Source organism: Ailuropoda melanoleuca, chromosome 14, assembly GCF_002007445.2.
Source record: "Ailuropoda melanoleuca isolate Jingjing chromosome 14, ASM200744v2, whole genome shotgun sequence".
Classification (NCBI taxonomy): Eukaryota; Metazoa; Chordata; class Mammalia; order Carnivora; family Ursidae; genus Ailuropoda; species Ailuropoda melanoleuca.
Genome location: NC_048231.1, coordinates 49,385,378 through 49,411,760, shown reverse-complemented (window position 1 = coordinate 49,411,760; position 26,383 = coordinate 49,385,378). Strand labels below are relative to the sequence as shown.

Below are 26,383 nucleotides of genomic sequence, written 5' to 3'. Positions count from 1 at the left end.
TTAGAAAAATACTTGGTGGGTTAAAATGGAATTTGTGCCGCCTTTCTGCGGGGTTTCTTTGGAATTAGGTGCAGACCACAGAGCTTCGAGGATTGGGATATGCTTGAGAGAGCATATTCCTTTGTGTCAACTCCCGTCCTGCTTTCTCTTCGGGGTGGATCCAGGGTTTGGGGAAGGACAGGTGGTGCCATCGAGGAGTCCTGGCAGGGATGGCGGGGACCTGGCCAGCTGACACAGGGTGTGGTGGTGAGGCCCTGGGCCAGGCACCCTACAGCCGCAGGAAATGGAAATTGTCTCCTCCATGATCTCATCTCTTCAGCAGCAGCACACGCTTCCTCTAGACGTTTCTTCCCCATCTGCCCCAAAGTGGAACCAATAAGCAGGCACACACAACACTGCCCCAAATAATTTGTCACTGTTTTCTGGATTTGCCTGCAGTTTGTCCCCACAAGGTCATCTCATGCATACGGAGGGGCATGTCCACTGTCATTGAAGAGACCTTTGCTCCACTGGGTCAGACTCTGCGGTATTGTGGGCTTCCCGTACCTTTGGGGTCAAAAGATCAAGCCATTCGCCATCCCATGGTTCTGCCTGTTCCTCTCTTTATTATTTCTCTCCATCCATAAAATCTGGCTGGCCTCCACAGTTCTCCTAAATTCCTAACTTAACTCCCTATCAACGTGTAAGCATTTAAGACTTTTTAGAAGTGTGTAAGGCTCAAAGTCTAAGCACTTAAATAAATGGATGACTGAAAAAAACAAACAAATAAATGCAAAAACCCCCTTGCCATGTGGGTTCTCTCTGATTCCTAGACTAGAGACAGATGCTGAAATGATCATTTCCGTAGTTCACATAATGGGCAAATCATATTCTGCCTCTTTGACATATTGGTTGGCATGAAATTAAAGCTTAAGAGATTCTTGGCTGTACCACAAGTTATTTAATTTGTGGTGGCTTTTTGGGGCCATTTCTAATTTTTATAAATAATACTTCCATGAACTTTTTTGTGCTTATTTTTTTTTTTCTTCTTTTAACTGCATTCCTAGGAATGGAATTTCTGAGTCTGTGATTCTTGGTCTAGCTTGTCATTTCCTTTCTGTAGGAAGCATGTTGGCTTATAATGCACTTCGTGAGTTTGGAGAGGAGGAGACGGTAGGAGCGTGTTGACTGTTGGGGAGAGTAGGGCAACGGTCGAGGATAGCCATTTGTGGAAAAACACATGGCTTGAGTCATACTGATGGTCTGCAGAGCTGGGTTGCAAAGATTTTGAGGTCCTTTTCAGGTTCAATAACGTAACATATCCTTACTGATTAGTGATGTCTTCCCTGAGAGCAGGAGTGGGTAGGGGTGGTATAATTGCCTAGGACCTACCGTTCTTTATGTTGAGAGGGAGGAACACCTCCTTGAAGCCTGTCACAGTCATCTAGGAGGGAATCAAGGGATGCCTTGCGTTTTATAGGACAACAGCTGCAATTTTGTGGTTTGTGATTTCAGAATCACAGATTTACACTTGATTAATGAACGTTTGAACAGCAGAGATTGTCACATCAGAGTAAGAGCTGGTTCTCGGAGGATTGCATTAGTGGCCCCAGACAGTGACTTATATAGGAGGAATATCATTGAAGGTATCCGATTCCCTGTAAGTAGATGGAACCGATCGCTTGGCCTCAGCGTGGGTCTGATGCCAACCACACAAATGAGAATACAGTAACACATTGATTACCCCCCAGGGATGATTCTGCTGAACTGTATTCCTGGTTTGTGGAATCAGAACTGGTTTTATTTTGTGCCTCCCCAGTAGCTGGTAGTATGTCCGCCTTTCATGACAGGCCAAACCCCAGCAGATCTCTTTTGAGGACACACGATGCTACAATGGAAGACAGTGAAACAAGAATACTAGTACTACTTGGGAGTTCTAGAAAATGGACTTTTGGAGGAAGAAATTTACATTTGGCAGGGAGGTAGATTTAACCCGGTGAGAGCCTTAAGAGGATTTCACTGAACTCAGAACATTTAGGCTCTGACTCGACCAGCCAGCTGTGTGACCCTGAGGAAGTCCCCTGGCTTCCTCTTTTGAAGAACTAGGAGACTGGACAAGATGGGCAATGCTAGTCTCATAATCTTGTGAAACGGAAAAATATCTGCAGAGACGAGTTTCCTTCCTTCCCTGTAAGTCCACTAAAAATAAAATAGCCTTTTAGAGAATGCTGGGCAGCTGCGGCCCCCCTCTCTTGTCGTCCTCTCTTTGCTCACAGACGCCGTCCTTCACCCAGGCCCTTTGGGCTTTTCCTGCTTGGACCCCGTGCGTTTCCGCAGGCGCGAGCCCTGACTCACTGGTGCTGTCCTCTTGTGTGTGTGTCACTGGCCGGCAAGGTCCCTGCAGGAAGGGGAACTCACCAAGGCCGGCGAGTCCGGAAAAGCGGCCCGCTTCCCGGTGGCAGCCGGCTCCCTCACAATCCTTGAGCAGGGCCCTCCCCTGGTGGCCGGCGGGGGGACAGCAGTTGCCCCCGGAGGTCGTTTCTGGAACCTCGCAAAGCCACCGGCCACAGAAGATTATTTGAAGCAGTTCTTTGTTAAGAATATTGTCTCTTCTGAGACAGACTTCATCTTTGCCTCTCCTTTTTTTTTTTATTTTAACTTTTTTTCCTGTCAAATATATGAGAGAGAGAAAGAGAAACTTCGAGAGTGAAATGGTAAAAAGAAAAGAAACACGGAGCGTGTTTGGCTGAAGAATGCATTGTTCAGTCTAAATTTGAGCAGGCTTGCTGCTTTGACTATGCAGAAAAGCTGGTGTTTTAAGCCCGAGTTATCTGCAGAAGATGATGAATAGAAAGGAATCATTTCCAGATGGCTTTTGAGTTTTTCAGCCTCAGGGGCATTTCGAGGCTGGGCCTTGCAGGATCTGTTGGGCTGCTTGGGGATGTGGAGCCAGTGGTTCTGAGCGGAGCTGTTGAGTAGGGTGAGAGGAGCCACCCCAATGTGCTTCCCAGAGCAGACTCATCAGGAAGTGCACGGACCCGCCCAAGCCTGGGCACCAGGGCCCGTCCCTCGCAGACAGCGGGCGCCATGGTGCCCACAGGGAAGGGCCTGGGGGGCTGCTGTGAGCTGGAGGCACTCCACAGGGCTGGGTGCCCCAGCTGGGAAGCAGGGGGAGCCTGGGTGTAAGCGAAAGGACACCGAAGAGGGCCAAAAAGGGCCAAAGCTCGGGAGGTGCGGGCTTGCCTGCCGAGCCCCGAGCAGAGCGGCCCTGCCCGCCTGTGAGCGCGGGTACTCCCTCCACCAGGCGCCTCTCCAGGCTGTGACACGGAGGGGGGGGGCTCTATGTCCTCTCGGTCTGGGACTGCCTGCCGGCCCAGTGGTGAGCCCGAGAGAGAGCAGAGGGATGGGGCAGGCGCGCGCCTCAGCCCTGCCTTACCATCTCAGCGATGGCTTCTGGGGCTGCGCAGACCGCAGAGACGGATCATTTAGCATTTCTTGTGGGATGGTGAACTTGAGAGCTTCCTATGGGAGGAGTCGCACGCTATAAACTTGGTGACATAAAAATATGTAAAAGTACACAGCGGTCCCCACCTTGCCCACCGGGCCGTTCACGGAAAGCAGTTCACCTTGAGAGAGCGAGTTTTCTGCTCTTCAAGGGTGGGGCAGCACCATCCTTTGGTTTTCAGGTTCTCCGGAGGTTGCGTGGGTTAAAGGGTAAGAGCCCCTCATCTGTGGGGCCGGGGTGGGGCAGGCGAGTTCAAAGCAACTGAGATAAAACGAACTGAGTTGTGGGGCTTGGAGACTGTGAGGCACATGAGCCGGAATCCATCCTGAAGGTTCAGCTCAGAAACAACGGCCGTATATTGATCTGGAATCTGAGAGCTGGTGTTTTGACTCTGTCGCCACCTCTTTGAACTCTGCACATCCATGTGCCCGCTGAAGGTGAACGGCCTTCGGTGCTTTTGTTTCGTTATGGCTCACGAGGGCCGCTGTCCGTGGGATAGGAGAGCTTCTGGAGAATGATGTTCCAATGAGTGTCACCAGCCGGGGCCCCTCTGGCTCCACGTTTGCAGGAACTGTCCTCTGAGCACGGGGGAAGAGAAGGAGTAGAAATAATTCGGATTTCCAGTTGGTATTTCAAATCTAATTTTGTATTTCGGTGTAAAGAAAAGCACATTTCTCTTTTTCAACATCTCCTCCTTGATCTTTGGGCTTTTAGACACCTTTAACAGAAGAGAACCACGTCACTATTTTTTTCTTCTTGGTCTATGTTTTGTCTCCCTTTCACACATAGATCTCAAAACGTCACCCTGATCCTTGCCGATAAGCATGTGTCAAGGAGGACGTCTCTGTGTCAGTAGTCTGAATCGTGTGTCTCCTTGCCTTGCACCCCTCTTGGAAGAGCAGCGACTGGCAGCTGAGGCCAGTTGCTTTGTTCTAGTATTTTCTACTTCCTGGGCAGTCTCCTGACTTTACCTTATACCTCTTCCTTTGACATTTCCATTTCTACCATCATATTTTTAATTTCTAAGGTCAGTCTTATTCTCTGAATACTCTTCTAAAATGACATCCTCCTCTTTTGTGTGTGGGTATAAACATCTGGTATTTCTTAGCTGAGTGTTTATTTTCGATAGATTAAAATGTGTCCTGAAAGGTCTGTTAGCACGGGAGCTTGTGTTGTAGACTGGTGCAATGTGGCTTTTAGTTGGGGGGCTCCACATATCAGGATTGGCAGGATTTCCCCTCTTATCCAGAGGGGACTCCCCACTTCTCTCTGGATCCGCAGAGGGCAACAGGGTCACACAGGCGCTCCCTGAGCTGCATCTCAAGGCCCCAAGCCCAGCCCCGTCTGATAGAGGTTTCCTGGAGACTCAACTTCCACCTCTTCCTGGAATGCAGGGGTTTCTGTCCTCTGGGTTTGTGGTCAGGGGCACCAAGAGTATGTTTCTGTGCAGCTTTCAACAGTTACTGCTGCTTTCAGCCTTGTTCTCCAGTTCTTGATGTGTTCAGGGATCCTGTGGCATGAATTGTCTTGCTTCTGAGTGGCTCTCCTCTCTGGGGGCCCTCAAGGCTCCGCTTCTTTCTCAGTGACCACTAGGCCGCATGCTTTTCTTTGACATCACTTGCCTAGTGTCTCGTCTCCTCTCTGTTTGACCTTGTGAATTTGTGTCTTTTATTCCTTAAGCCATTTGACAAGGGTGTTTGGAGGGAGTGGATAGAAATGCATGTATTTGATTTCCAATGTATAATGGACCTCTATCCTAATCAGCTTTAAAGAATTATTTAACAGGGAGAGCATTGAGAGGAGACCTTTATATAATTAAGCAGAACTAGAGGTTATTATGAAGCTATTAGATTCTGAAGAACAAATGTTAGAAATGCAGAGATTAGAATTCATAAGTCTTACACGGTGATACCTAGAGAAATAGATTATGTAGTCTTTGTGAGCTAAGGTTTTGAACAAAATCAGTTCTGTCTCTACCAAAACAATGCAGTGTGTTACCATACTTCTCCTCTAGACCCCTTCAAATTTTTTCAAATTTTTGGAAATAATATATTGTGAACATGTGAGTTCTAGGTTAATTATTGTATATATGTGGGCCATGTTTCTAAAGCCTTTTTTTTTTTTTTTTTTTTTTTTACCGTACTGCTTTCCTTTCTATGAAAACAATACAGTTTCCTTTTAGAAAATCCTCGTAGGAAATAGAAGAAAACATCCTCCTCTCCTACTGCCTCCAACGAGAGAGAACCTCTCCTGCCGTCTGGCTCTGCGTTTATGCTAGGTCAGAACTGATACCCTTGGTCTTCATGGCTGTGTCCTCATTCTTTTCCAGGATACCGGGGTTGGGAAATCAAGCATCGTGTGTCGATTTGTCCAGGATCACTTTGACCACAACATCAGCCCGACCATTGGGTAAGTTCCTGTATGTTCTTCTCTTTCACATTTCTTCCTTCCAAAGTGCTCAGAGAGGTGGTTTTATGCCTGTGCCTTCAAGCAGTTTTCACCCCAGCCAGTGAGAATCAGTCCCCACTGTAAGGACCTTGAGAGAAATGCAGTGACTTTTAGGCAGGATGTCCGGGCTTGCTGTCCCTGTCAACAATTCTTTTTTCCTAGCCAACTGTCCTCTTGGGCTTCAGCCTAAGACCATCTCGCAGGCTTTATTTCCAGGTGGAAGATGAGACACAGGACAAATCCCTGAAGGTCCCGCGTTAAGTTGCCTGCCAGTAAACCTGGAAACACTGTCCACTCACACAGCACAGTTGTCCACACAGTCTGTGGGGCAGATGGATTTTCCTTTCTGGATTAATCAAGTGTTAGCATTTCCGTTCTTATGCTTGGGGAGGGGAGATAGATTGTTCACTTCTGAGACCCCAACCTTAGAATATAGGAGCATTTTCCTATTCCATTTTCCCATTTCCTACAGATGTTTTTGCCAGATGTGCTTTGCTGTGCCATTTTGCAGGTGCTTTGCTTTTTCACTGTCTCAGAACTTGGCCTCACTACATTTTCTCCCTGAAGATATCATGCTCTTTGCAGAGAGCAAAGGTTTTGTTTTCTTCGGAAGGGAAAGAACGTGCGTCTGTTTTAGGAACACTGTAGGATTGATGAGGACAGGGACTGTTGTCTCTATCACTTGTAAGTGGAGAAGATTCACCGCAGGGCCTAAGTAGATGCTTCAGCAGTTGGTTGATAGGCCGTTGGTTGGAGTGGGGTAGGTGAGAAAATCCACTGCGTTTTGTGGTTTAAAAATGGCTTAAAGAAACATGTTCACAAAAATATGCATCAAGAACCGTGACTGCAAGCTAACAAGTTAGCTGTGCCCATTTCATGGATGCTGGCAGAGGACACACGACTCTTGGATCAGACACAGGGGAAGTAGCAGCAGTTGGAGTATTCTCATTTTGTATTGGTTCCTGGAGCCCTAATTTCCTGTAGAGTGACATGAAGAGGATCAGATGACACTCCAAGAGTTGGACAGTTAACAAACTGAGCCCCCGAGGTGCCCCATTAGGGGCAGTTTTATTTATTTATTTATTAAAAAAATTTTATTTATTTATTTGAAAGAGAGAGAGCAGAGCCAGAGAGAGAGCACACGAAGGTGGAGGAGGGGCAGAGGGAGAAGGAGAATCAGACTCCCTGCTGAGCAGGGAGCCTGACGTGAGACTCCTGAGACTCGATCCCAGGACCCTGGGGTCATGACCTGAGCTGAAGGCAGATGCTTAACCGACTGAGCCACCCAGGTGCCCAGGGACAGTTTTATAGATGAAATTCTTTTCACTCTTTTCTGTGATGTACTTTTATTTTCCTTAATTTTCCACTCTGTGTGTTTAATTAAAGCAAAACCCCTAAAAGTGATTAACTCTGAAGTGTGGTTTTAGAAAATAAAGGAGACTCATCTTCTCCGTTTTTAAACTTAAAAATATTCATTTTTAATAACAAATCTGTTTTCCTGTTGTAATGATTTTAAAGACAGTGCATGTTCTTACCATAAATTATGGTAAGCGTTAAGCGTGACTTTTACACATAGGTATAAACATCATTGTGTCTATAATACGTAGATCATTTTGGTCACAGTATCTTTGTCAAAGCAAGTCATAATGCCAGTCCAGATTCAAGGGAGGGGAAATAAATCCCACCTCATGGTGGGAGGGGTAACATTCAGAGAGGGAGCAGTATGGATCATTAGTACCCATTTTGGAGACAGTCAGTCAAACCCTGTTGATCCTGCTTTGTCTAATAAATGCATTGCGGTGGTTTTGGGTTTTTTTAAAAATTATGTATTATATGAAAACTCTCTGTACTTTATCCTCATTTTTTTTTCTGTAAACCTAATACTTCTCTAAAAAAAAGACCACTAATTAAAAAATTATATATTCATTCCTCAAATTATAATGCTCCATTATGAAAAATTCAGACCCTACATAAAAATGTAAAATAAAAATTGAAGTCAGAGGATTTTACTAGCTCTCTGATCCCATTTTCTTCAATTTGTATTACCAATATTTAGAGTCTAAACTGCATATTTAACATACTGCTTATAAGTATTTTCTGTATATATGCAGTTGTACAAATACATAATTTCTGAAACCAGAAATGGCATCACATTCTGCCTGACATGCCACAGCATGCATTCTCCACCCTCTGCCTTATTTTTCTTTCATGAATACAAATTTCTTAGAAGACAAATAAATGGTGCACTTTATATACTGTCTGTATATTTCCTTGACAGAGTCAAGATTAAAGTTGAATTCTTCTGATTATAAAAGTTCATGTTCATTCTAAAAAAAACCACAGAATTTATAAAAATTGGAATCATAGTACACATAGTTTTTTATCCTGTTTTCTTCTTAATATATTTAAAACATTTTCTTATGATATCACATAATCTTTAGAAACATGATGGAAATATATTTACTTTTTTTATAAAAGTATTATATATTCATAAAAAATTGAAAATGAAGAAAACTGTGAAGAAAATATGAAAACCACCCATAATCTGGGGTTCCTGGGTGGCTCAGTTGGTTAAACGTCTGCCTTGGGCTCAGATCATGATCCCAGGGTCCTGGGATCGAGCCCCATGCCGGGGAGCCTGCTTCTCCTTCTCCCCATTGCTCATGCTCCATCTCTTGCTCTCTCTCTCTCAAATAAATAGATAAAATCTTAAAAGAAAAACACACATACATAATCTGCCTTCTGGAGTAGCTACCGTCAATATCTAGTCTATCTTTTTCTAGTGTTTTTGCTATGTGTATATAAAATCTTTAGTAGTTCAATATTATATTATGAATTCCATTTTACTAAATGGTCTTTAAAAACAGGTTTCCCCAGTTCTACAGAGATATTATTGACATACATCATTGTATAAAAAAGCAGTGATTTGGGGGCACCTGGGTGGCTCAGTTGGTTAGGCATCTGACTCTTGGTTTCAGCTCAGGTCATGATCTCAGGGTCTTTGGATCGAGTCCCGTGTTGGGCTCTGCATTCAGCGTGGAGTCCGCTTGTCCCTCTTCTCCTGCTCCTTCCCTGCCCTCTCTGTCTTCCCTCTCTCTCTCTCTCTCAAACAAATAAATAAGTAAAAACTTTTTTAAAAAAGCAATGATTTTTAATGGCTGCATTTTCCATTTAAGGCACTGAGGTTATTTATAGCTTTTTTGTTTTTTTGTTTTGTTTGTTTTTTTTTTCTTTTTAAATAATGTCTGATGTGTATCCTGAGGCATAAATATTTGCATGTACCTCTGATTATTTCATTAGGTTAAATTTATAGCAATGGAATAATTCAGTCAAAGAATATGAACATATTTAAGGTTCTTGATGGATACTGCCAAATTGATTTTCAGAAAGGTTGTCCTTATTTTTCTGTATATTTACCAGCTTTAGGTCTTGAAAAATTTTTGTATATATGATTTTGAATTGTTATTTTCCACTGAACTTCAAACTTAAGCATTTTCTCATACCTTAAAATTTCTTCATAAACATAATATTAAGTGATTGTAAATTCTGTGCTGTTTTGTTTTCTGTCTGCATTCCTCACTTTTCTTCTGGAGTCAAGGTTGAGATGGGCTCTTCCATTCTAAACTGTTGTCTTTCCTGATATAGTTCAATTTCCCAATTAAAAAACCCACTCAAAACGTATCCCCTCTTATGATTTTGAAAAAAATGTTTCCACACTCCAGCTTCAGAAAACTAAAGCTAGCAGGAACAAATGCATTTCTTGGAAGGTGTTGTATACGGACTGCCGCGCTCATCCTCCAGCTGCTGGGTTTGGTGAGCTGGGACTCTGGCTTATAGATGTGTTTTGTTAGGCCTGCACAGTGCTTTAACATTTTTAAGCCAGTAATGAAGAATCAGGAGATTTTTACATAATAAAGTTGCATTTCTGGCTTCTTTTAAAAAATCAGTAGTCTTGGCGTACCGGGTGCACGTGCCCACGTGGCAGCAGCCAGCTGGACCCGAGCCTTGGGTGCTCCGTGTGGGCGGGCGGGCTCTCTCCTTTCCATGGCGCTCCCACTGTTTATTGTTACCATTATTTTTATCAGTATTACTTTTACACCTAGTCCACTTGGCTCATTTATATGGTTGCTGCCTTGTCCAGTAGACGTTTGAGTTCAGACCCCAGGCCCAGGGCCTATTTCACTGTAACAGCAAGGTGACTTGTTTCGGCACACACAGCCACTTTCAAAGTCTACCCTTGTTCTTCCCGCTGTGATCAAACTACCACTGGAGAAAGGCCACGGGCTGTAAAATGTCATTGTTTCAGCATCGAAAGAGTTCATTTTTACCGTCTTCTGGGACTCATAATAAAAATCTTGGCTTTGCTATTCAAGCAGATTGTGTTGACATCTTGAACATATATATGTGTGTGTGTGTGTGTGTGTGTGTCTCCCTTTCTGTTTCGACTTCTACAAGGTAATTGTGTTACTTCTCTGCCAGATTTCTGGTCCCCACAGATAATGAAGTCAGTTCGGCATTGCCAAGGCTCCCCCCACCACTCCGGAAGGTAATCTACAGAGAAGAAAAGACTTGAGCTTCTTAAGATTGAATGCTAGCAAAGTTGTGAAAGGAAAACAACAACCAAAAGAACAAGGATTGTCAGTCGTCATTTCAAATATTAGTAGTCTTTTCTCTACTAGGAAATGAGGAACAGAGAGGGGTGTGTACATGAGCGTGTGTGTGTGTGTGTGTGTGTGTAATCTGCATGATGACTGTACTGAAGCTGTTCCTCGCAGGCTTACTGTGCATCAAGCAGGAATTTCACAGATGTCATTCCCTCATTTGATCCTACAACAGCCCCCAGATATGCAAAGTAGATATTGGCTGTTTCTCAGATGCCGAAACTGAGGGGCTATCTACATGCTGATTCTGCCCTCCTGGCAGCGAGGGCTGACCTCTGCATTTTGTTCCTCACTGTGCTGGTAGACTCTTTGACCGTGGACAAGGCAGTCTTTCAAGACTCAGATTTCCCCCCCTTATCTGTAGAGTGAAGAGGTCGGCCTGGATAGTTCATGTTTTTTCCATCTCCAAAAGTCTCTGGTTCTAAGATTTTAAAGGCATGAACTTAGTTTTCTAAGCCTGAGAACTTTTTAAGGGCAGGGTTGACATATTATTTATCCTAGTGACTAGAATTTATTGAAGAATGAATGAAAATCTGACCTACATCAAAGTAAAAACAAAACCAAAGGTGTTTATGGAAAAATTCTCTAAACAAAGTTAAAGGCCAAAGGCTAAACCAGAAAAAATATTATTTAAAATTTACTATTACAAAAGCTTAGTGTAAAATACTCAAAAAGTGATTAAGAAAAGGATGAGCACCCCAACCAAAAAGTGGGCAAAGGTCACAAACTAAATATTTACTAAAGAAAAATGCAAGTGAACAGTAAACACTAAAATGACGTTCAAAATTATAAGAAGCGTAATAAAAATGGGAGTGACATATCATTTCTCCTTATCATACTGGAAAAGATTTGAAAGATCAGGATTGGCTGAGGAGAAGGTTATCTTCTACATTGCCATGGGTGTTGCGTGTAGGCTGGTCCCACCCAGTGTGACATGTCTAAGAGTAAGTCTAAAGAAATAGTTGTACAAGGACACAAAGATATAAGTACAAAGATATTCATTTAATCATTGTCATAATAGTGGAAAATAGGTGACCACAATGTCCATCAGTGGGCTAGTGAATAAAGCCGTAACATGGTGTAGAATAGTTATTTTAGATGATGGTGTTGGTCTGTATTCACAGAAATGGAAGGCTGTCCATGATACATCGAGTGGAGTGAAAACAAAATGTATGTAGAGTATGATCAATTATGGGCGTAAACATTGTATAAAAATAATTTGGAAGGGCATATACCAACTTATTAGCAGTGATTGTGGCTAGGCAGTGACATGACGATTGATTTCTGTTTCCTCCTTTGCTTTCATTTTTTGAATTTCTTTTTTGGGATGTCCTTATATTGCTTTTGTAATGGGAAAAGTAATAAAGGTGTTTCTATTTTTGGAATATATTTACTCTTATCAGTAGTTGGTGTATATTTTAAGCACGTTAAAAGAAATAAAGCATCATGGGACAGTTGTGGTTTTGATAATATTGGGTCATATCACTTAGAAAAATACTTAGAATTTCCATTTAGTGCAATCATAGGTTGATAAATAGAACTGTTAACTTTTGGCATTGTGTGAGTATGTTGTGAGGGTTGTGTGGGAATTGCAAGGACATATGCTTTTCTACTTGGGACTTGTGTAGTTTGCCTCTTAGTCTTGGGGAAAAGTAGGGAAAGTTGAGGAAACATTACTGGGATGGGTGCTGAGTGATGTAGGGCTGGACTGTGTGCTGGATGGGGTGTGTCAGCTGGGCCATAAGAAGTGGGGTAGATAGCCTGACACCTTACCCCTAAAAACTCTACTCTGCCTCTCCTGAGAATAAGAACATAATGAGGATACCATTATCACATGTAGAAAATTAATTTTTTAAAGAATTTGTTTGTTTGAGAGAGAGAGGATAGAGAGGGTATGGGAGGAGCAGAGGGAAAGGGACAAGCAGACTCCACGTTGAGCGTGGAGCCCAATGACGGGCTTGATCCCACGACCCTGAGATCATGACCTGAGCTGAAACCAAGAGTTGGACGCTTAACCGACTGAGCCACCCAGGCTCCCCTAGAAAACTAATTTTGATTCAATGTTAATATCTGACATACAGTCTAAATTTAAATTTCTCCAGTTGTCCTCAAACTGTCTTTTTTTTTTTTAAAGATTTTTTATTTTTAATTTTTTATGTGACAGAGAGATAGCCAGCAAGAGAGGGAACACAGCAGGGGAGTGGGAGAGGAAGAAGCAGGCTCCCGACGGAGGAGCCCGATGTGGGACTCGATCCCGGATCGCCGGGATCACGCCCTGAGCCGAAGGCAGACGCTTAATGACTGAGCCACCCAGGCGCCCCCTCAAAATGTCTTTTAAAGATATTTCCCTCCTAATTCCAGGTGCAGCCAAGGGGCATTTGGTTGTTTTATCTCTTTCTTCTTAATCTAGATTCTAGAACAATCTTCCTGCCTTTTGTTTTGTTCGCTTTTCATGACTTTGACTTACTTGGAGCATTTGTCTTGTCGAATGCTCCACCTTCTGGATTTGCCTGATCTGTTTCTTCATGAATTGCATTCAGGTTTTGGCCAGAATGCTGCACGGTGATGTATGCGCTTCTTACCCCATCACATGAGGAGGCTTATGTCGGTTGTCCCACTGTTGGGGAGACTCACTAGTTTTTAATGAATGGGAAGCTTTATCTCACAGAAAAAAAAAAAGTCAAGGGTATAAACTTTCCACGTATTGTATCTTTTCATCTTTCATGAACACAAAGAAAACGTTTATTAATGGGAACTGTACAAAAAAGAGAGTATCAAGTGTTTCATTATCTACTGAGAGTTTCGAATCCTTCCTTTTTTTTTTTAATGGAGAAAACATAAATATTTGGTAAACTACCAACCTTTACCCCTGCATGTATAAGAGCCAGGTGGGAATGAGCTATGGTATTCTATTAGTTGCTGCTAGTGTTGGATGCATAGCATGGGTGCATATGGAAGGCAATTTTCCGTGTGTGCCATCGCAAGGCCCATGCTGTGACGTGCCCAAAGACTAGCTATCCTTTTCATTCTGCACTGTTTTAATAATATGTTTTTAAAATCTTAGGTTTTGTTTTCTTTCCTGATGTGGGGGGCACATTATCTTAGAACAGTTGAGCATACTATCTCAGGACTGTTTTTGGAAGCAGAGGGCTTTGAATGCATTCTTGGCTTTTTAAAAAAATTTTCCTTCCCCAAACTTCCAGCTGGACTAACAGAAAATGCAGAATATTTTTTTCTGGGTGACGGGACTCTAACAGCCCATCTTTCCTTTTAGCAGACCCCCCCAGGAGGGAGCTTGTGAAGTCTTGGTGAGGCAAGATGAACTTGTGTCAAACAGGAGTCTTTGTGAGGATTGTAGGGGCGCCTGGTAACGTGGAGATGTTGATTTTCTTTTTCAGGGCATCCTTTATGACCAAAACCGTGCCTTGTGGAAATGAGCTTCATAAGTTCCTCATCTGGGATACTGCTGGGCAGGAACGGGTAAGTGTACACGTTGTTGGCTTTCTAGGGAAAATACTGAGGTTCCTGAAGGTTTCTTCAAACTTGGCAAGACTCTCGGTTGCAAATGACAGGAACCCAGCTTCAGTGATTTCATCAAAAAAGGAAACGTGCTCTTCCACTGTGCGAAAAATGAATGGGTTGGCCATCTTGAGATAGGGCCGAGTTCAAGTCCCTCAAATTTATTGTCAGAGGCACCCGGCTCTATTCCTATTTCTCTGCTTGCTGCCCTCTAGACTGGCTTCATTTTTAGGCAGACTCACCTCTTTCCCTTTCCCAAGGTTGGCAAGGGTGGCTCGGTCAGTGACTCCAGGCCTGCATTCTGCCACCTGAGCGGTCCCATCAAGGACAGTACCTCTTTTCCGCAAGTTGCACCCCATGTCTCAGTGCCTGGTTTGGCCACATGTTCCACTCCTGAACTTGACACTGTGTAGTAGCGTTTAAGGGGAATTTGGCGCTCCTATTTGTAGGGCCCGGTAATACACTTAACCCCTAGAGGTAGGGGCTGCCCTCAGCCCCACCTGAGCCACATTGGTTGGATGTGCAGTAGGCTAGTTACCCAAGGAAAATCTGGATTCTCTTAGTGGAAAATGGGGCAATGGACGTTGGGTTAGCAGAAACAGCCAATGACTTGTCTCTTATTCTTAATTCCTTTTATTTGCCAAAAATATTTAGGGGGAAGATTATTTAAGAAGCTCTTGCTTTTAGATTTTAAAAAGTGAAATGATACCAACACAGACTGTCTATAACAGGATATTCGTGTAATCACTAGAGTGTATATTATGAAAGTTGAAAAGGGGGGGTCAGGATAAGCGACACACAGAATACCAATAGCTTGTCTTCACTGGGGGCTCCAGCCTGCTCAAAACTTTCATCAGAGCTAATGATTATGGAGTAAAATGTGTTGAATTTCCCCTTGTCTGATCCAGGCTTACGTGTCACCTTCTTTACCTCCCCTTTACAAATGTCAACACTTCCTCTTTTTCTGTCCCTGCTCCACTCACTTCCTTTTTCTTCACAGCTCTTACCCCGTTCTAATATGCTGTTTAATTCCATTATTGATTATCTGTCTCTCAAAGTAAGAGAATCAAGGGTTCGGGATAAAGCATCCTTTTCATTGTCAGCTCCTAACAAGTCCAGTGTGTGTTTCTGTAACTTTCATTTTATGTAAGTCCCCGCTCCAGCATTTGTAGATGAAGGCTACTAGGGTTTTGAAGACGTCTTTCTTCTTAATCAGGACGGATCTTCTGGCCTACAAATGCTAACCTCATTAGAACGTCTTCTATTTTGCTGCTGAGTTGAGAGCACAGACTTGCACACACGAAGCCACTACCTAGAGCTCCTCTTTCACTCTGTTAGTCCGCTGTGCCTGCTGACCTCTGAAATGAGAGGACAGATCCTAGGAGAAAAGGTCGACTCAGGGATCTCATCTTTACATAGCTTCCTCTTTACCTACCATGTACGTTTATTTATAGTATATAGATCTGCTAGGTTTTTGGGTTTTGGGGTTTGGTTTTTTGGTTGTTATTTAAACTTAAGCAGAGAGGTTTTCTTGTTCCCATTTCAACTTTTGGCCATGAAGTTGTTGCTTTTGCAGCCACTTCTAATGAGTATCAGTCAATTTTACCGATAGCTGGCTTAGTATTAGTGGTACTACTGCTTCTAATATTAGTGGGTATTTCCCGAGGGCTAGCTATGTTCCACGCAATGTTCTGAGTGCCTTCCATGTCCTAACACGCTTAGTCCTCTCGCAGCACTCTGAAGCGGGGACTGTTTTTATCCCTATTTATAAGTGAGGTCACGAAGGGACAGAGAGGTTAAGTAACTTGCTCAAGATCACACAGCCAATTAGGCGGAAAGCTGAAATGTGAGCCCAGCAGTCTGGGTCCTGAGCTTTGCTTTGTAGTTTTGTTCTGCTAGAAAAATCACACAAAGGCCATGCAGCCGAGAGTAAAATTATGCAAGATCCCACCACCCAGATATTTCCACTGTTTTTAAATTTAGTTTTTAAATTGAAGGATAATTGACCTACAATATTAGCTTCAGGTGTACATGGTAGTGAATTGATATTTTTAGACATTATGAAACGATCCCCACAATAAGTCTAATTTCTGCTATTGACATCAGATGACCATTCTTCAAATATCTCACTATCTGTGTGTTGGTAACTTCACATCAAAGGGCTCAGGGTTCTTTATTACCTGCCGTTTTCACTTGGTAATAACAGTGTTCCTGAAGAGAGATTTCTGTATGATCTAAACAGAGTATTTGACATCTCCTTACCTATTCTGATATAATATTCAAGTAGGTGACAGCTTTTGGTAAAATTTGGTCCTCTTAAGTGACTACTGTAGTTTGTAGCTTGTTCCTTGACCATCTCAAAGCAAAATAGCGATAGAAAATTTTTCGTATGACCATATTTCTAATTATTCTAATTTTTTTCCAGAAATTTGACTATAGAGTTGATAGACATCTGTGCCTATATTGCTGTCTGTAATTTTAAAAGCATAGTATTATATGTTATTGTATTCCACATATTATATATTATGTATAGTATTATTGTATCAGTGTTATATGTATTCTTAGTAGTATTTGTTATTATAATTGTTAGTGTTATGTGTGCAAGGCCAAGTGCACAGCAGTGCTTCAGGGAGGACGGACTGACTCTTGGATGGTAACTTCAGGTGGATGCTCTTGAGAATCTAGAATTGTGGAGAGCATGTGAGAGACGTCTGCACAGCCTTTGTGGTCACCGACCCCTCTAACCCTTGAAGGCCTGATGCACTTATCCTCAGGCCGCCGTTGTCTGCTGTCCCTCCGCGCAGTCTCGCATCTCTCCAGTGATGGCAATTTCTCAGTCATTTTGGCAGCTTGTTGCTGGATTTAATTGTGCTTGTAATGACGTTGCCTAATGTTGGAGCTAAAAATACCTTCCCTGCTGCTGCGTGTGCCTGCTGCTGCTCGTTCTGTCTCATTAATTGTTGGAGTCCAGCGCGCCTTATTATCCCTCCTTATCCTTGTAGAAATCGGTTACTGTTCTTCTTAGTCTTCACAATTCTAAACAAACAAAATCTCTTTGGATTTATTATTTGATAATATAAAGACATGGATTCTGGGTCCTCAAAGGGTGATAATGCTCAGTGCAGTGCTTTGTATGTGTTAATTACTCAGTATTTGTTTATTTGTGGAGCTATCGAACCACTTCTGCCTATCATACACGATATTAATTCAGGACTACATTTGTGGCACAAATTCATACTCATGAAAAATCACTCTCCCGTCTGAGCACTGGACTGTAAAAGGATCCCTCTTTTCCTCCCCCTCTTTGTAGAAGAGAGTGTTCATTCTTGATATGCTGTCTTAATTATGCTTTTCATTCAACTGTATATGACGGACATCTTTTGATCCTTTCGATGGCAAATGGTAATCCATAGATTGCCTCTATAAAAATTTTTTTCCAAATTTAACCATTTTCAATAACCAAACGATTGTTGAATCCAATTTATTAGAAGCTTAACATTTTCAAGGTTTGTGCATTCAGTTTGTTGCTGCCAAGAGGGGTGTAGAGGGGGCAAGAGTGCCATTGGAGTGCCTGTGTTGTAGTGTTGGTGTGGGCTTTTGGGGGTTTTCATCCTGTCCTCTCGGAATGAGTTGCTGTGCTGGTTTCTGCTTTGCATGGAGCTGTGAGGAGAACTCAGCAGTAGGTCAGCAGACGTCTCTGGAAGGATATACAGAGGAGCTCAAAGTGGTCCCAGGGGAGAGAAAGGAATTTATCTACCCAGCTTCATCCTCCTATCTCCCACTGATCAGGGTTTGTGAAGGGAAGACGAGACTGCTGTTGTAATGTGTCAACACATCCATCTTTCCCTTTGGGTTTCCTTTTGACTCCCTTCTTTGTTTTTCTGCATAAACTGGGGACTAGAATATCCTCATTGTTACTAAAAATTGTTTCAGGGGAACCCAGGTGGCTCAGTCGGTTAAGTGGCCGACTCTTGATTTCAGCTCAGGTCTTGGTGTCAGGGTTGTGAGATCGAGCCCTGCATTGGGCTCTGTGCTGAGCCTGGAGACTGCTTGGGATTCTCTCTCTACCTCTCCTTCTGCCCTCCCCCACTCTCTCTCCCTCTCAAAAAAAAAATCTCGTCAATAGGAATTGCAACCTCCATGTTTTAGAGGTGTGCTTCCAAGTCATTCTGTTTTTGCTTTAAAACACAATTGCAATCCATAGGATAATACCGTTAAAATGTTCGTATCTTGGAAGAATTTCGTGCTTCATTTTCTTGATCTGATCCATCAGAGTAATATTGCTCTAAGTATCTAACATGAACAGATATTAACATCATCTTATTATCTTGTTTCACTTGGGTTGAAGTCAGTGTTATGGCTGTCTATCTGCCCTAGTGCCTCAGTCAGAATAGTTGTATTTGTAAAATTTGGGTTTCAAATGCACCACAGTCACACATTCTGCAAAGGTGAATTGATGGTTCTTTGGTTAGAATAAAAGCTCTCCTCTGACTCTACTAACACATCTGAAGTTGAATAGATTGACTTCTGAAATGAAGCTCATCATTACATACTTTTTAAAGATGAAATTGGAGAACACATGTGCAGACTAAAAAATAGCCCCCCCCCCACTTCCCAATACTTACCAGGAATTATGGAGCTTTGAAGGTAATAGTAAAATGACATGATGCAAAGATTTGTGTAGGAAGTTGTATAATTTTTAACTACTGTCTTTTTTGGGTATTATAAAAAAATTGATAGAACACTGAAAATGAAAGAAATGCCAAGTAAGAACAATATTGAATACTATATAGGACCCGTATTATCTAATAATAGATTGAGCTGTTGTAGAAATCTAAATATGACCTTAAATAAACAAGACTTTATTTAGAATTTAGAATTATTAATTCTGACAATTGACACATGGCTGTGTGTTAATTCTTTTTTTTTAAATCTTTTTTATTTAAAAGTACTCTTATACTGGGTCCCCTGGGTGGCTCAGTCGGCTAAATATATGACTCCTGATCTCCACTCAGGTCTTGATCTCAGGGTCATGAGTTCAAGTGCCATGTTGGGCTTCACACTGGGTGTGGAGCCTACAAAAAAAAGAATACTCTGGTACTTACAGAAAAGTTACAAAAATATTACGGAGCTCTCTAGCTGAGGTGGCTCTGCATTAAACTGTGGGTCCCTGTGGGGGCCGGGGGGAGTCTACTTGCCTGTTCCTTCTGGGGTTAGAGAGACAGCAGCTGCCTGTGGAAACTCTCCTCGGGCAGTGCAGAAGCACGAGGAGCAAGGCACAGATTCGAGGCTTTTAATGCTAGGGTTAGAACGAGCACGTGACACCTGCCTATATTCCATTTTCCAAGGCAAGTCAGATGGCTTAGCCCAAAGTCAAATGATAGCTAGACACACCTTTAGAGGAAGTGAGAAAACTACATTGGCGTAAACAGGGTATGGATTCACACAGAGGTGAACAATTACTTGGTCGTCATAAATTGTCTGCCACAGGCTTCTATTGGGTTCTCTTGCTCTGCGTACTTTGGGGTCCACTTCGTCTGGCCTGGAACTTCTTTTCAGACATCTACCTCAATCTTCTCCCACTGAGCTTTACGTTTACACACTCTACAATGTTTTATCCAAAATGAATTTCCTATTAAGGAATCTGAAACTGTAGAGATAATGTTTGCCCTCCTGTGGCTTTTAAAATACAGTGAACCTTTGAACAACGTGGGGGTTAGGGGTGCTGACCCCCCACACAGTTGAAAATCCATGTATAACTTTGGACTCCCCAAAACGTAATTACTAATACCTACTGTTGCCTGGAAGCCTTCCTGAGAACACATATCGTGTGTGTTACATGTTATATACTTACTCTTACAAGAAAGTCAGCTAGAGAAAAGAAAATGTTATTAGAAAATCGTAACAAAATGTGTTTACAGTACCGTACTATAAAAAATCTGCATTTAAGTACACTTGCGCAGTTCAAACCCGTGTTGTTCAAGGGTCAGTGTATGTTCATTACTTCCTGGTGCCTGGGGTGGTCCCTCCCTGTGTTTCTGAAAAGAGCTATGGTGTGCAATTCTCTGTTTACCTTTTCCTTGACAAGGGAACTCTTTTCCTGCCCACTCCCACACCCGTTCTAGACTTGCTCAAAGCTTCCATCTCATAAGCTTTTTGTTTTCATTCCCTGGTTCACCTCCGAAGCAGCTGAGCTATGCTTTCATCTTTTTTGGATAATCCATCCTGGAGTTTTAGTGGTTGGAAATAAAATTAACTGATAAACGCTTTTGTCAGCATTTGTTTCTGTGTGGATTATCAGTGTGTAGAGTATTACCTCTCTTTTTTAAAAACAGCTTTATTGAGGGGTGCCTGGGGGGCTGAGTCAGTGAAGCGTCTGCCTTCAGCTCAGGTCATGATCCCAGGGTCCTGGGATCAAGCCCTGCGTTGGGCTCCCTGCTCAGCAGGAAGCCTGGTTCTTCCATCCCCGCTGCTAATGCTGTCTCTCTTTCTCTCAAATAAATAAATAAAATCTTTAAAAAACCCAGCTTTATTGAGATATAATTCACAGACCATGTAATCTACTCATTTAAAGTGCACAGTTCAGTGGACTCTAGTATATTAAGATTGTGCAGCTGCTGCTACCCTTCATTTTAAACCCATTAACAGTCATTCTCCATTTCTTCCTAAGTCCCCCAGCCCTTGGCTGCTTTCTGCCTCTAGATTTGCCTCATCTGAACATTTCATATAAATGGAATCATGCACTCTGTGTGTTTTTGTGACTGGCGTCTTTCACTTAGCATATGTTATCAATGTTCATCCACACTGTAACTTGAATCAGTGTTTCCTTCTTTTTCATGGCTGAGTAATATTCCATTGTGTGGATGCCCTACATTTTGTTTATCCATTCATCAGGTGATGAACATTTAGATTGTTTCCACCTTTTGCCTTTTATGAGTAAAGCTGCTTTAAGCATTTATGTACGAGTTTTTATTTAGATAGTTTTGTTTGTTAGTCTCTTGGGAATATATCTAGGACTGAAATTGGTGGGTCCCATGGTAACTCTGTGTTTAGTGTTTTGAGGATCCGCCAAACTTCTCCAAAGTGGCTGCCCCATTTTATATTCCTGCCAGCAATGTATGAGGTTCCACATTCCCACCAACACTTGTCTTCGCCGAACTCAGGGTTACAAGGATTTACTCCTATATGTTCTAAGAGTTTTGTAGTTTTAGTTCTTAGTTTAGCTCTATGATCCATATGTTGTTAATTTTTGTGTATCTTTGTAAGGAAGGGATTCAACTTCATTCTCTGTGTGTTGTTATCATACGAAATCAGTTGTCTAGCACAATTTGTTGAAAAGATTATTCTTTGCCCAGTTAATTTTCTTGGCACCTTTGTTGATAACGATAATCAGTTGACCACAAATGTGCGGGTTTAATTCTGGACTCAATTCTCTTTCTTTGATCTGATTTTTACCCTTCTGCCAATACCACATTACCTTGATTGCTGTAGTTTTTTTTTTAGCAAGTCTGGAAATTAGGAAGTATGAGTCCTCTAACTTTGTCCTTTTTCAAGATTGTTTCAGCTATTCTGCATCCCTTTCATTTCGACAGGAATTTTGGGATCAGCTTTTACATTTTTGCAAAAACTCCAGCTGTATTTTGATAAGGATAGTGTTAAATCTATAGAAGAATGTGAGCTTATCTATTCCTTAAACCTTTAAGTTGTAAGTAATAAGCAAGTTGCAAGCTGTTTTTTTTTTCTTTTTTTAAGACTTTATTTATTTGACACAGAGAGAGAGAGAGAGACAGCCAGCGAGAGAGGGAACACAAGCAGGGGGAGTGGGAGAGGGAAGAGCAGGCTCCCAGTGGAGCAGGGAGCCCGATGCGGGGCTCGATCCCAGGACCCTGGGATCACGCCCTGAGCCAAAGGTAGACACTTAATGACTGAGCCACCCAGGTGCCCCAAACAAGCTGTTTTTCATCTCTAATTGTGGACCAGAAGTGCAGCCTTGACCTCAGAATAGTACCTAAAGAAAAAATTCTGAATAAAATATTAAATCTTTGAAATGTTAAAATGCATTCCCTGTAGCAAATTCATATAGAACTATAAATAAGTTTATGTTTGTGTGATCACTTACACTTTACCAAACTATTACTAGATTTAAGATGCATGATACTTGACTAAATTGTGTTTTTTAAAAGAAGAAACCTATCTTCAAAGTAGTAGTATTTGCAGCTGATTTCAGCAGTATTATCCAACCAGGACCAGACTTTATTACCATAATACATACTACTCACGATAGTGTGATAATATGCTAAAACCCATTGATTCAAACGCTTATAGTGACTCTCCTAGTGAGTGTACAAACTTTCTTCCCCCTAATTTTGAGATATTTCAAGCTCTCCAGAAAATAATGTAGTAAGTATATTTACACCACCCAAATTTGTTTACTCTTTGCTTGTTTCCTCTGTCAGAAGTTTTCCTGGTCGGGATGCCTGGGTGGCTCAGTCATTAAGCATCTGCCTTTGGCTCAGGTCGTGATCCCAGGCCCCGGGGATCGAGCTCCACATCGGGCTCCATGCTCAGCCGGCAACCTGCTTCTCCCTCTGCCTGCTGCTCCCCCTGCTTGTGCACTCCCTCTCTCTCTCTCTGACAAATAAATAAATAAAATCTTAAAAAAAAAAAGTTTTCCTGGAAGCTGGGCACCTGCTGAAGGCAAAGTTCCGGGGTGCCCCCCCTGGAGCCCACGGGTTAGCGTGCTGTGGAGCCATGCTGCTGTTCGCCTCCTTCGGCCTACGTTCGCAAGCGCCTCCCAGGCTCCTACAGGGACAGGACGACATATGCAGAGACAGCTGAGAGGCAGCCAGGCAGGGCCGTGGCTGAAACACCGGGTCTCCGTGGGTCTCTGAGAAAGAAACGAGACCGGAGGCAGCAAATTGCTGAGGTCAAGTTCGGTCTTGACAAACGTCAAGAGAAACTTTTTTTGCTTTCTTTCCTTCTTTCTTCGGGGCCCCGGTCTCTGTGGTCAAGAAAGCGGTTCTCTTTTCATAGACTGTGGCTCAAGTCTGAGGAAGTTTTGCCCTTTGTAAGTCCTTAAAGAATGGGGCCTCTGAGAAGCTCCGAATGAGCTGCTGTTTGTTCTCTCCTCGCTTGCCCTGCGGCCACGGGAGACACAGGCCCTGCCCCCGCGGCAGCAGCAACAGCACCCGTGCAGACCTGCTCCTCACCGAGGCTGGGGGGTTGCTTCGCCCTCCTGTGCCTTCCTACATCCCCTGGAGAGCGGTTTTCGTCAGAATTCACCTTCAGTGGAAGAGGATCAATACCTGGTTTGCTTTCCTTCCCGGTCTGTCCCAAGAGAACCGTACGTTTAACTAGCGCACATGGACAAACTGATAAAGGAAATGCTCCGCCTCTCCACCCTCCGCTCCTGTGACACCCCCTCAAAAGGAAAACCCAACGAAGACTGTGTGGTAAGGAGACACAGCAGCAGCCTGCCCGTCCAGTACATGCTGTTAAAAATGGGGTCGACAGCTACTGTGATAGGGTTGTGCCCCTGCCTGTCCTTTTAGAAGAAGCCTCAGGAGTCCCCCAGTTGGAAAGTGGTGCAGCTGAAGAGGTCCAGGGACGTGTAAACATTGGTGACAGAAGCTGCGGAAGGAGAGTGTGACGGTGGCGTTTGAGTTGGGCCATGGGACGGCAGCAGTGTGGGCAGGGCTAGGGCCGCCATTGTGGGCAGACCCGTTCCCAGACGTGTTCTGTTTGGGGGTGTTGGTGTCATTGAGGAAATTAGGAGGGTAGGTGCAGAATGCCACTGGCAGGAGAGAAAGAGGAAGGACATGTCTATATATTACAATAAATGTAGTAAGTCCGAAGGGAAACTCCAAGCTCTTGTGCCCTCAGCCAGTGCGATGGGAAGGCCGGAAGTGAGGGAGACGAAATGAGGGAGTGGACAGTCAGGAGCACGGGGAGGGAAACCTCGAGCATGCAGTCTTACAAAGCAAGGGTGAGCTTCTGCCTGCGAGTGGCCCCGGTCCCCTGGCCCTGCAGCACCCTCTGTGTCACAGCAGACCCCACCGTTGTCCGTTGTTCCCCGGTGGGTGTCTGCCCTCCTCCAGGTCTGCCTGTGCTGCTCCTCTGGGGGGACAGGCGTGTTCTGGGAAGGACGGCCAGCCGCTAGGGGAAGATTCGTTACAAGTCAGCCAATAACATTTTACTGGTGTGTATTTTGGTCCAGGACGCTGTAAGTAGCTTCTGATTATGAAGCATTGTCTGTGCCTCCTGGGTTGCGGCCAATTTCCGTTCTCTGACTCTCCGTGGGCAAGACAGCCTTGTGCTTGGGAAGAAGAATGGGAGAAGCTCTTAATCTGGTTGTGTGTTTCTCCTCTGTCCTCCCCTCCCCTCCATTCCTGCCTCTCCCTCCCTTCACTTTCTACTTTTGTGCACCTTATTTCCTAAGTCTGGTTCAAATACAAACCAAAGGGCTTATGAAGCCTGTGAATGTCATTCGTGACAAGGAAATTAGGCACATGGACTTCATTTAATAACAAAAGAGCGTGCTCCTGAGGCACCGAAGGACGTGTCTAAACAGGAACAGCTGGAGTGTCCTTAGAACACAGAGTTCGCTGTTAGGAGACATTTATATCCAGAGCAGCCCCTTTGAAGGCGGCCAGACTCCACCCTTCTTCTTCACCTTCTATTTGTTTCCTAGGGCTGCTGGAACAGATCACCACACATTTAGTAGCTCCAAACAGCTTGCTCACAGTTCTGAAAGTCAGAAGTCCGAGAAGGGCTTACCAGGCCAATACCAAGGCATAGGCAGGGCTGTGTTCCTTTCTGGATGCTTTGGGGAAGAATCCATTCCTGGCTATTTTCAGAGGCTACCCGCATTGCCTGGTTTGTACCCTCATTCCTCCCTCCATCTTCAAGGCCAGCAGCAGAGCATCTTCCAAGCTCTCTGACTCTTGCCTTCTTCTGCTACTTGTAAGGACCCTGATGATGACGCTGAACACTGTATAATGCAGGATAACCTTCCCATCTCGAGGTCAGCTGGTCAGCAACCTCAATTCCATTGGCAGCCTCAATGCCCCCTTGCCATGTAGCATAATATGGGATTAAGATGTGTACATCTCTGGGGACTGTTACTCTACCTGCCACCTCCTTAGAAGAGTCCCCATCATATACCAAGTGTTCAACAGATCCTTGTTGAATGAGTGCCTATGTTTAGTATAAGCCTGTAACTGCATTACATCAACTTATGCAGCGTTTCATTGCAGAGAAGCAACTGAGGAATGGAAAGAGTATGGAACTTGGCATCAGAAGACCTGTGTTCAAGGGCTGGTTACACCATATAAGAGCTGTGTGTCTGTGGGCAATTTACTGAACCATTATGAGCCTATTTTTTCATCTGTAATATAGGAACAGTTTTATCTAGTCCACCTGCCTTCACAGGATTATTGATTCATCACGTGTGTTCCATTGTTACGTATTTGCTGAGTCCCTGCTATGGCCCAGGTAGGGGTCAGGAAGGGTTCTCAGAGGAAGTGGTGGTTGAAAAAGTTGTGAATGAAAGGTGGGAGTGAGGATGTCTAGTGGAGGTGGGTCCAGTCTGGGGAAGGCATGTGAGACGACCCTGAGGGCTCCCTGTGGCTGCGCATTCGGGGAGCTGAGAGGAGGCCGGAGACTGGGGAGAGAGAGGGGGAGGACGGGTTGAGTGCCCGAGTGACACCATAGGACAGAGTTTGGATTTTATGATTAGTAAGTTAGAAGGATTTTGAAAAATGACACAATTTGACTTTGTTTGAAGAGAAAACCACTCTGCTTTACAGTTAACATAATATGACGTCGAGTGTTTGCTTCCGAAGATTCCAGTGGCGGGGGTGGGGTGGGAGGGGAGGTGGAAACATGCCAGGGGCCATGTGTTCGGCTGATCTTGAGACTAGGAGATGAGAGCATGAAAGTGCATTGTACCATGCTCTCTTCTTGTGCGTATGGTTGAACATTTCCACAATTAAAAAGTTAAAAATAGATTCGATGGTATGTGTAAATAACGTAACTCACAAGTTAAAAACAGGATCCCTCTAGCTGCTGTGTGGCCACTGCAGTATCTAAATACTCCAGTGGAAAGTTCCAGATAACCAGTCAAGGAAAGATGGGTCCAAAGGCTGCACTTGGTGAACACAGACAGAGGCCTGGGTGCCTGGTGCTTTGGGGGTGAATGAAACCATGCCTGCAAGTGTGTTTTGTGTGACTCAGATCTCTTCCTAGCAAGGTGCTGACACAGACTCGGGAA

The 26,383-nt window shown here is 43.6% G+C and overlaps 1 protein-coding gene across 1 annotated transcript in view; it reads left to right on the top strand.

The window, feature by feature from the left end:
- The first annotated feature begins 1,107 nt into the window (after nucleotides 1-1,107).
- Nucleotides 1,108-26,383, top strand: part of RAB31 (RAB31, member RAS oncogene family) — a 78,027-nt gene continuing 52,751 nt past the window's right edge. Inside the window, exons 1-3 of the mRNA XM_011228097.2 lie at nucleotides 1,108-1,152; nucleotides 5,763-5,893; nucleotides 13,992-14,073. Of these exons, the coding sequence (XP_011226399.1) occupies nucleotides 1,108-1,152; nucleotides 5,763-5,893; nucleotides 13,992-14,073 (258 nt within the window). The remainder of the gene's footprint in view (nucleotides 1,153-5,762; nucleotides 5,894-13,991; nucleotides 14,074-26,383) is intronic.